This window comes from Prenolepis imparis, unplaced genomic scaffold, assembly GCF_030444845.1.
Source record: "Prenolepis imparis isolate NDT839.2.m4 unplaced genomic scaffold, iyPreImpa1.0 SCAF_13, whole genome shotgun sequence".
Lineage (NCBI taxonomy): Eukaryota > Metazoa > Arthropoda > Insecta > Hymenoptera > Formicidae > Prenolepis > Prenolepis imparis.
The window spans coordinates 8,251,927-8,263,868 of NW_028141171.1; the positions used below are offsets into that span (position 1 = coordinate 8,251,927).

At 32.1% G+C, this 11,942-nt stretch overlaps 1 protein-coding gene across 7 annotated transcripts in view; it reads left to right on the forward strand.

Annotated features, from left to right (window-relative positions):
- The window catches only part of LOC145944907 (venom acid phosphatase Acph-1-like), a 48,760-nt gene extending 44,926 nt beyond the window's left edge, over positions 1 to 3,834 (forward strand). For 2 of the 7 annotated variants that reach the window (XM_083053594.1, XM_083053595.1), the window contains exons 7-12: positions 924 to 1,772; positions 1,843 to 1,959; positions 2,094 to 2,307; positions 2,403 to 2,632; positions 2,905 to 3,246; positions 3,406 to 3,834. In XM_083053594.1, coding sequence (XP_082909720.1) covers positions 1,674 to 1,772; positions 1,843 to 1,959; positions 2,094 to 2,307; positions 2,403 to 2,632; positions 2,905 to 3,246; positions 3,406 to 3,663 — 1,260 coding nt within the window. In that variant the 5' untranslated portion in view covers positions 924 to 1,673 and the 3' untranslated portion in view covers positions 3,664 to 3,834. Of the gene's footprint in view, positions 1 to 364; positions 519 to 552; positions 669 to 923; positions 1,773 to 1,842; positions 1,960 to 2,093; positions 2,308 to 2,402; positions 2,633 to 2,904; positions 3,247 to 3,405 lie in introns of those variants that run through there. The other 5 variants (XM_083053596.1, XM_083053597.1, XM_083053593.1 and 2 more) reach the window with 5 other exon arrangements.
- The last annotated feature ends 8,108 nt before the right edge of the window (positions 3,835 to 11,942 follow it).

Below are 11,942 nucleotides of genomic sequence, written 5' to 3' on the forward strand. Positions count from 1 at the left end.
TCACTCAAGTAATACTATTACCCCTTAAAATTTTATAATTCTTCATAAAATAATTAAAATTATCTCTCGGATACAAAATTATATTTGAGAACACTCGTGTACTATCAGGCGTTATCAGACGTTATCAGACTTTTTTAAAGAATTATTAGACTTTGTTTCTAACTTTACTTGAAATCAATATTGACATATTATATATATGTACAAGATTATCATAATTCCTTTAATGTATTTTACTAAATCCCGTCTTTCCGTATTATTAAGATATTTATAAATAATTTTGTTCAGATAGATAAATAAATTCGACTTAATATGAATCTACCGAATAAATTCTGAATATATCTATCTGGGGTCTCAACCGAGTCACTTAATTGTTATCGTCATGCAAACATAAATGAAAGTAAATAGGATGACACGCAGGTAGGAAAATCAAGTGGTGGGTAGTAATTGAATCGCTCGGTGTTTATTCAGTTTCTCCGAGAAGAAGAAACGTGAAGAATCAAAAGCTAAGCATTTCGAAGGTACCATTTTTTTTTTCGCGAATGAAGAAGGGCGCAAGGGGTGATTTTGTTATAAGTCTAAACTTTTTAAATTAGTGATTAACATCTTTACGTGTTTATTTAAGTATTACTTTGTGCAATGTGAAATTCGTTATCAGTCATAATTTGATTGTAATTATCTTATATTTAATCTACCCTCTTCTTCCCCCCTCTTTCTCTCTTTCCCTTTCTCTCTTTAATTAATATATCAGTCAGGTGCAATCGAGCTGATTGAGAAAAAAAATAAATCAATGATTGAACAAAAAAATAGTGTACTAGCCAGAGAAGAAAGAAATAATGAATAAATTATTAATACATACAAAATTTATATATAGTACAAAATTCATTTCAGATATGGTTAATTAAATCGGAGTAATCTTGTTGCAGTGACGATAAAGAAACTGGGATAAATAGAGGGAAAAAGATGTGGTAAATCGTGTTGGTTTATCGTGTATGTCTTAATTATTCATATGCGCTGATAACCCTGCGTTTATCAATCAGACGCGGATACAAGTGGTTACTTTCGGAAACGTCGCGGGACAGGCTGATTGTCCTTACGGATGTGGACGTAAACGAGGAAAATTCTTATCTCGAATGATATGACCAAATGCGGCATCTCTATCGTTCAGCCTTTATCTTTAAATCCACTTAAAAATCTATTATAAAAAATAAAGAAGGAAAGTTATCCAAATAAAATAAATATATATCTATATACATAAACGTATCAATTAAAATTCTCCGTGAAACGCAAATTTTCAATTAGATGTCAAATATTCAAAAAAAGAAGGAGCCATCAAAACATTGTAATTGATAGCGGACGAAGACAACAAAAAACTGAAGAAAAAATAATTTTGTTTATCTTTGTCTCATAAACGAAGTTTAATTGTTACTTAGGGCAATTTTATTTTCGCTTACGTTGTATTTGTATCAACTGCTTTTACTCAATGCCACTTTCAAAGTTCTTCGTTCTGCCATAGTATCACATTCATCATTGTTGACAAACAATTTAGAGCTTCGCTCTGACTGTCTTCTTTTTTGTCAGTCTCACGTATTAATCGTTAGATTTATACACACACAATTGTAAAGTGTTATATATACATATATATCTACTCCCCCCAAAAGAAGAGACGCACAAAAATGAATAGACTACATTTCATTTGCGTTAATCTTGCATTATGCAGCTTCATAATTCCCAGTCTATGCCAGTCTGCGCCAGAATTAAAATTGGTGCAGGTTGTAAGTATAAATCTTTAAGTTTAAGTGTAACGAAAGACCAACGATAGACTGATATGTTGTTTGATCGCAGTTGTTCGCGCATAAATTGTATACCCCAATGGAAGACAACGCGAAGAAAAACGAGGCAAACATCCCGGAAATCTTGTCGTACAAATACTTTACTTCCGCCGCACTGAGCTTGCCGATAGTACGTACAATATTAATAAATTAAATATATAATATAATTAATATGTAATATATTAATTTCGATTTATAGTATGTATAAAATGTATTTCTATTTAGAAAAAATTGTGACTATATCGTTATGTTGCTATTAAACAGAAGGCGCATCTCAACATGTATAATCTCGGAGTGTATCTGCGCGAGAGGTACGACGAATTTTTAGGGGACATATATACGTCCGATATTATGAAGATGCAAACGACGGAGTATGCTTTATCAATGTTATCCGCTCAGCTTGTTAATGCTGGATTGTGGCCCCCCGCGGCAAATCAAATATGGTTTGAAGGCATCAATTGGCAACCGATACCGACCGGTTAGTATTAATGAATAGAAATCGTTTCTCGTTGATTAGAGAATATATCCAAATTGAAAAATATTGTGTACTTAAAGTACAACTTATTCTCTTAGATAATAGACAAGTTTTTGTAGAATATCAGGAATTGAAGGAAGATACGTTGTTGCTGGGTTCTCTGTGTCCAAATTTTGATCTACAAATGGATCAAGTGTTGCAAAAAATTGAAACGCAGAAAATGACAGTGCAGTATCAATCTTTGTTTTACCATCTTTCTCAATATACTAGAAGAAATATTAGCACGCCAACGGATGTGGCACTTTTATATGCTGCTTTAGAAACTATGGTAAGCCTGTAAAAAAAATGAAAATTAGTAAAATTATTTTAACAAGTTTGAACTCTTTCTCTCTCTTTTTTAGATATTTTATAAAAAAAATTTCTAAAACTATGAATTTTTAAAGAGATCTGTAAATTCTCTTTTTCTTTTACAAATTTGTTGAATCTTATATTCGTTAAAAATGTTAATACATACAGAAGATTACTCTATTATTTTATATAAATTACATTTTATCAATGTAATATTACGTGATTTATACAACAAAATTTTTTTTATTTCAGACTGATCGAAATGAAACATTGCCCAATTGGGCGATTGACGTGTTTCCGGACGGTGCTATGTACGATGTCACCTTACTAGAGTATGATCTCCTTTCAACTACTTCTTTGCAAAGGCAACTTAACGGTGGAACCTTTTTAAAAGAGATTTTCGGCAACTCGTTGCAATACAAGATAGGTGATTTATCAAAGGAACGAAAAATAATATTGTACAGCGGCGACGAAAGAAATATTGTCGGGGTTTTGAAAAATCTCAATCTCTGGTCGCCTCATATACCTAACGAAGCGGCAGCATTGATATTCGAATTATACGTCAATAACGATACAAACATGTACGGAATGAAGGTAATATTTATTTTATTCTCTTTATTATTATTTTATCTCACTTTTGCGACTATATTCCGCCAAACTGTTCAAGAAATCATTTTATTTCGAGAGATACATACACGCGTAAATCAAAACAATTATTTTCGTAAATTTTAAAGAATATTAAAATTATTTCAGATTAATTATTACACCGGTATCGATGGCACGATGATCCCTCTGACTCTACCAAACTGTACAGAGATATGTCCACTGCAGACTTTAATAAACGTTACTTTCGATTCGATACCGGAGAATCCACAATCTTTATGCGGATGGCCCGTCAAGAATTTTACAGAAATGGAAGATCAATTTAAAAAAAACAAAAATGGATGCGCTTCGTGTCATAGCAAGAAATTATTATTAATTTTTACCTTATTATATTTTGCTTTGCTGTGAAAATGCTTAGAGAATGACATATTTAAACATATAATAAAAACATATTTATTAGAAACATATTATTAGAAACATATACATATATTATAACATATTTATATATTAAATATATTTATAAGATATAACTTATTAATTAATAAACTTATTAATTAATAAAAACTAAATAAAACTTTATATACTTGTATTAAACCGAGATTAATGTGTTATATAACTCAAATGAAACATTGGCGAATTGTGCCATTATGAAATGCTCCACGGATACTACTGTGAATTTTTGTAATACGTTTCTCCATTCTTTCTCAGTAGCAACCAGATCGAAGCTTACATCTTCGAGTTCCTCGTTTTTCTTACAGCGCATCTTCCAAAGATTTGCGACGCAAGGTATCGCGGTTTCCATGGGTTGAGGCTTCTTGTCTCTCGGTACTAATACACGATATCTCTGTAAAGCAATGTCCAGCGCGTAAGATACTAAGTGCAACTGACTTGTTTCTATAATCCGTATTTCATTTCCATTCATTGTGTCGATCAGTACAGATTGGAGTGATTCTAACATCGCAATTAGATAATTGATCGTCTTGACGCATATCGACAGCAGCTGACAAAATTGTAGAATTATTGTCGTACGAAATATCCACATGGATGTCTGAAAGAAGATTATTATTGTTATCATTTCTTGTATATATATATATATATATTATACGATACTTGTAAATAGAAAGAGAATGCGTTAACATAATATATACGTATAATATGATACGCAGACCTCATTTAATTGTACACATGTCATTATCTCGTCTAAAGTTTCGATTATCGCCGTTTCGATTAGGTCTTCGCATATATTGGGCTTCTTCTCTATTTTAAAAATATGCACTATATTCAAGACTGCGTTTACAGCTTGCTCTTCCAAACTATTTTTCCAACATCTATGCCTAACGTATTCTTGCGCTGTTCTCTTGTCACAAAGCGTCGAAAGGATTACCTTGACTGATGTATGAATTAAGTGTTCTGCATTCAACAATTCGAGATTAAAATTCAACCAGTTGGCCGAGATTACTTCATTTTTATTTCTCTTTGTTTCCTCCGATACATTCTTCGCAGGTTCCGATTTACGTTTCTTCGACGAAGACTTTCCCATAGACTGTTGTTTTTTACATACTGCTTTCTGTATCACTGAAGGAGAGACTATTACTTTTTTGTGCTCAATCACCTTCTCCTTGCGAGATCGTAGATTATAATAGTGCCTGACATTGGTATCCGGGTTATTGGCGGTAGGCTTATTCGTTGTCATTTTGGTGTCGTTATTAAGTGTCTCGATTTTCCATGTATCGTATGCACTGTCACCTTTTTCATTTTTATTTTCAGTGGCATCGCTCGTTTCTGTACAGGAACAGTTATTGTTGATTTGAAAAGATTTTGATTGCACTTGATCGGTTTGAAAATTATTGACATTAATATTCTGCTCCAGAGGTGTCAAATAGGAAATTAAAGAAATTTGAGAAAAATTTGTATCATTTATTGATAGTTGTGTTAAATAATTAGTGAGAGTATTGGGATTGTTTGATGTCTCCGTGTTATTAGCTTCATCGTATTGGCCTGTCAATATAATGCAGTTGTCAGAATTATAATTTAGTACATTGATTATAGAATCATTTGGTAACAAACAGACACCAGCGTACAAATTTTTTAACTTGATATACATAAAATAAGGTTGCGTCGCATAGGGTCAGCGGTAAAAAGTATCGATTTCCAATATTTTAAGACGAGCCAAAAATTCATCGATTGTACATTTTAATTTTACATTGATTACAGAATCTTTTCGTACCAAGCAGACAACAGCGTACAAACTTTTTCATTTGCTATACATAAATTAAGGATGCGTCGCATAGGGTCAGCGGTATAAATGTATCAATTTCTAATATTTTAAGACGAGCCAAAAATTCATCGATTATACATTTTAATAGTACATTGATTACAGAATCATTTGGTACCAAACAGACACCAGCGTACAAATTTTTTAACTTGATATACATAAAATAAGGTTGCGTCGCATAGGGTCAGCGGTAAAAAGTATCGATTTCCAATATTTTAAGACGAGCCAAAAATTCATCGATTATACATTTTAATAGTACATTGATTACAGAGTCTTTTGGTACCAAGCAGACAACAGCGTACAAACTTTTTCATTTGCTATACATAAATTAAGGATGCGTCGCATAGGGTCAGCGGCATAAATGTATCAATTTCTAATATTTAATGACGAGCCAAAAATCCATCGATTATACATTTTATTAGTACATTGATTACAGAATCATTTGGTACCAAACAGACACCAGCGTACAAATTTTTTAACTTGATATACATAAAATAAGGTTGCGTCGCATAGGGTCAGCGGTAAAAAGTATCGATTTCCAATATTTTAAGACGAGCCAAAAATTCATCGATTGTACATTTTAATTTTACATTGATTACAGAATCTTTTCGTACCATGCAGACACCAGCGTACAAATTTTTTAATACGATAAACATAAAATAAGGATGCGTCGCACAGGGTCCGCGTCAAAAAAGTATCGATTTCTAATATTTAAAGACGAGCCAAAAATTCATTGATTATACATTTTAATAGTACATTGATTACAGAATCTTTTGGTACCAAGCAGACAACAGCGTACAAACTTTTTCATTTGCTATACATAAATTAAGGATGCGTCGCATAGGGTCAGCGGCATAAATGTATAAATTTCTAATATTTAAAGACGAGCCAAAAATTCATCGATTATACATTTTAATAGTACATTGATTACAGAATCATTTGGTACCAAACAGACACCAGCGTACAAATTTTTTAACTTGATATACATAAAATAAGGTTGCGTCGCATAGGGTCAGCGGTAAAAAGTATCGATTTCCAATATTTTAAGACGAGCCAAAAATTCATCGATTATATATTTTAATTTTACATTGATTACAGAATCTTTTCGTACCATGCAGACACCAGCGTACAAATTTTTTAATACGATAAACATAAAATAAGGATGCGTCGCACAGGGTCCGCGTCAAAAAAGTATCGATTTCTAATATTTAAAGACGAGCCAAAAATTCATCGATTATACATTTTAATAGTACATTGATTACAGAATCTTTTGGTACCAAGCAGACAACAGCGTACAAACTTTTTCATTTGCTATACATAAATTAAGGATGCGTCGCATAGGGTCAGCGGCATAAATGTATAAATTTCTAATATTTAAAGACGAGCCAAAAATTCATCGATTATACATTTTAATAGTACATTGATTACAGAATCATTTGGTACCAAACAGACACCAGCGTACAAATTTTTTAACTTGATATACATAAAATAAGGTTGCGTCGCATAGGGTCAGCGGTAAAAAGTATCGATTTCCAATATTTTAAGACGAGCCAAAAATTCATCGATTATATATTTTAATTTTACATTGATTACAGAATCTTTTCGTACCATGCAGACACCAGCGTACAAATTTTTTAATACGATAAACATAAAATAAGGATGCGTCGCACAGGGTCCGCGTCAAAAAAGTATCGATTTCTAATATTTAAAGACGAGCCAAAAATTCATCGATTATACATTTTAATAGTACATTGATTACAGAATCTTTTGGTACCAAGCAGACAACAGCGTACAAATTTTTTAACTTGATATACATAAAATAAGGTTGCGTCGCATAGGGTCAGCGGTAAAAAGTATCGATTTCCAATATTTTAAGACGAGCCAAAAATTCATCGATTATACATTTTAATAGTACATTGATTACAGAATCTTTTCGTACCATGCAGACACCAGCGTACAAATTTTTTAATACGATAAACATAAAATAAGGATGCGTCGCACAGGGTACGCGTCAAAAAAGTATCGATTTCTAATATTTAAAGACGAGCCAAAAATTCATCGATTATACATTTTAATAGTACATTGATTACAGAATCTTTTGGTACCAAGCAGACAACAGCGTACAAATTTTTTAACTTGATATACATAAAATAAGGTTGCGTCGCATAGGGTCAGCGGTAAAAAGTATCGATTTCCAATATTTTAAGACGAGCCAAAAATTCATCGATTATACATTTTAATAGTACATTGATTACAGAATCTTTTCGTACCATGCAGACACCAGCGTACAAATTTTTTAATACGATAAACATAAAATAAGGATGCGTCGCACAGGGTCCGCGTCAAAAAAGTATCGATTACTAATATTTAAAGACGAGCCAAAAATTCATTGATTATACATTTTAATAGTACATTGATTACAGAATCTTTTGGTACCAAGCAGACAACAGCGTACAAACTTTTTCATTTGCTATACATAAATTAAGGATGCGTCGCATAGGGTCAGCGGCATAAATGTATCAATTTCTAATATTTTAAGACGAGCCAAAAATTCATCGATTATACATTTTAATTTTACATTGATTACAGAATCTTTTGGTACCAAGCAGACAACAGCGTACAAACTTTTTCATTTGCTATACATAAATTAAGGATGCGTCGCATAGGGTCAGCGGTAAAAAAGTATCGATTTCTAATATTTTAAGACGAGCCAAAAATTCATCGATTATACATTTTAATTGTACATTGATTACAGAATCATTTGGTACCAAACAGACACCAGCGTACAAATTTTTTAACTTGATATACATAAAATAAGGTTGCGTCGCATAGGGTCAGCGGTAAAAAGTATCGATTTCCAATATTTTAAGACGAGCCAAAAATTCATCGATTATACATTTTAATAGTACATTGATTACAGAATCTTTTCGTACCATGCAGACACCAGCGTACAAATTTTTTAATACGATAAACATAAAATAAGGATGCGTCGCACAGGGTCCGCGTCAAAAAAGTATCGATTTCTAATATTTAAAGACGAGCCAAAAATTCATCGATTATACATTTTAATAGTACATTGATTACAGAATCTTTTGGTACCAAGCAGACAACAGCGTACAAACTTTTTCATTTGCTATACATAAATTAATGATGCGTCGCATAGGGTCAGCGGCATAAATGTATCAATTTCTAATATTTTAAGACGAGCCAAAAATTCATCGATTATACATTTTAATTGTACATTGATTACAGAATCATTTGGTACCAAACAGACACCAGCGTACAAATTTTTTAACTTTATATACATAAAATAAGGTTGCGTCGCATAGGGTCAGCGGTAAAAAGTATCGATTTCCAATATTTTAAGACGAGCCAAAAATTCATCGATTATACATTTTAATAGTACATTGATTACAGAATCTTTTCGTACCATGCAGACACCAGCGTACAAATTTTTTCATTTGCTATACATAAATTAAGGATGCGTCGCATAGGGTCAGCGGCATAAATGTATAAATTTCTAATATTTAAAGACGAGCCAAAAATTCATCGATTATACATTTTAATTTTACATTGATTACAGAATCTTTTGGTACCAAGCAGACAACAGCGTACAAACTTTTTCATTTGCTATACATAAATGAAGGATGCGTCGCATACGGTCAGCGGTAAAAAAGTATCGATTTCTAATAGTTTAAGAAGAGCCAAAAATTCATCGATTATACATTTTAATAGTACATTGATTACAGAATCATTTGGTACCAAACAGACACCAGCGTACAAATTTTTTAATACGATAAACATAAAATAAGGATGCGTCGCACAGGGTCCGCGTCAAAAAAGTATCGATTTCTAATATTTAAAGACGAGCCAAAAATTCATCGATTATACATTTTAATAGTACATTGATTACAGAATCTTTTGGTACCAAGCAGACAACAGCGTACAAATTTTTCATTTGCTATACATAAATTAAGGATGCGTCGCATAGGGTCAGCGGTAAAAAAGTATCGATTTCTAATATTTTAAGACGAGCCAAAAATTCATCGATTATACATTTTAATAGTACATTGATTACAGAATCTTTTGGTACCAAGCAGACAACAGCGTACAAATTTTTCATTTGCTATACATAAATTAAGGATGCGTCGCATAGGGTCAGCGGTAAAAAAGTATCGATTTCTAATATTTTAAGACGAGCCAAAAATTCATCGATTATACATTTTAATAGTACATTGATTACAGAATCTTTTGGTACCAAGCAGACAACAGCGTACAAATTTTTCATTTGCTATACATAAATTAAGGATGCGTCGCATAGGGTCAGCGGTAAAAAAGTATCGATTTCTAATATTTTAAGACGAGCCAAAAATTCATCGATTATACATTTTAATTGTACATTGATTACAGAATCATTTGGTACCAAACAGACACCAGCGTACAAATTTTTTAACTTGATATACATAAAATAAGGTTGCGTCGCATAGGGTCAGCGGTAAAAAGTATCGATTTCCAATATTTTAAGACGAGCCAAAAATTCATCGATTGTACATTTTAATTTTACATTGATTACAGAATCTTTTCGTACCATGCAGACACCAGCGTACAAATTTTTTAATACGATAAACATAAAATAAGGATGCGTCGCACAGGGTCCGCGTCAAAAAAGTATCGATTTCTAATATTTAAAGACGAGCCAAAAATTCATTGATTATACATTTTAATAGTACATTGATTACAGAATCTTTTGGTACCAAGCAGACAACAGCGTACAAACTTTTTCATTTGCTATACATAAATTAAGGATGCGTCGCATAGGGTCAGCGGCATAAATGTATAAATTTCTAATATTTAAAGACGAGCCAAAAATTCATCGATTATACATTTTAATAGTACATTGATTACAGAATCATTTGGTACCAAACAGACACCAGCGTACAAATTTTTTAACTTGATATACATAAAATAAGGTTGCGTCGCATAGGGTCAGCGGTAAAAAGTATCGATTTCCAATATTTTAAGACGAGCCAAAAATTCATCGATTATATATTTTAATTTTACATTGATTACAGAATCTTTTCGTACCATGCAGACACCAGCGTACAAATTTTTTAATACGATAAACATAAAATAAGGATGCGTCGCACAGGGTCCGCGTCAAAAAAGTATCGATTTCTAATATTTAAAGACGAGCCAAAAATTCATCGATTATACATTTTAATAGTACATTGATTACAGAATCTTTTGGTACCAAGCAGACAACAGCGTACAAATTTTTTAACTTGATATACATAAAATAAGGTTGCGTCGCATAGGGTCAGCGGTAAAAAGTATCGATTTCCAATATTTTAAGACGAGCCAAAAATTCATCGATTATACATTTTAATAGTACATTGATTACAGAATCTTTTGGTACTAAGCAGACAACAGCGTACAAACTTTTTCATTTGCTATACATAAATTAAGGATGCGTCGCATAGGGTCAGCGGCATAAATGTATCAATTTCTAATATTTTAAGACGAGCCAAAAATTCATCGATTATACATTTTAATTTTACATTGATTACAGAATCTTTTCGTACCATGCAGACACCAGCGTACAAATTTTTTAATACGATAAACATAAAATAAGGATGCGTCGCACAGGGTCCGCGTCAAAAAAGTATCGATTTCTAATATTTAAAGACGAGCCAAAAATTCATCGATTATACATTTTAATAGTACATTGATTACAGAATCTTTTGGTACCAAGCAGACAACAGCGTACAAACTTTTTCATTTGCTATACATAAATTAAGGATGCGTCGCATAGGGTCAGCGGCATAAATGTATCAATTTCTAATATTTTAAGACGAGCCAAAAATTCATCGATTATACATTTTAATTTTACATTGATTACAGAATCTTTTCGTACCATGCAGACACCAGCGTACAAATTTTTTAATACGATAAACATAAAATAAGGATGCGTCGCACAGGGTCCGCGTCAAAAAAGTATCGATTTCTAATATTTAAAGACGAGCCAAAAATTCATCGATTATACATTTTAATAGTACATTGATTACAGAATCTTTTGGTACCAAGCAGACAACAGCGTACAAATTTTTCATTTGCTATACATATATTAAGGATGCGTCGCATAGCGTCAGCGGTAAAAAAGTATCGATTTCTAATATTTTAAGACGAGCCAAAAATTCATCGATTATACATTTTAATTGTACATTGATTACAGAATCATTTGGTACCAAACAGACACCAGCGTACAAATTTTTTAACTTGATATACATAAAATAAGGTTGCGTCGCATAGGGTCAGCGGTAAAAAGTATCGATTTCCAATATTTTAAGACGAGCCAAAAATTCATCGATTATATATTTTAATTTTACATTGATTACAGAATCTTTTCGTACCA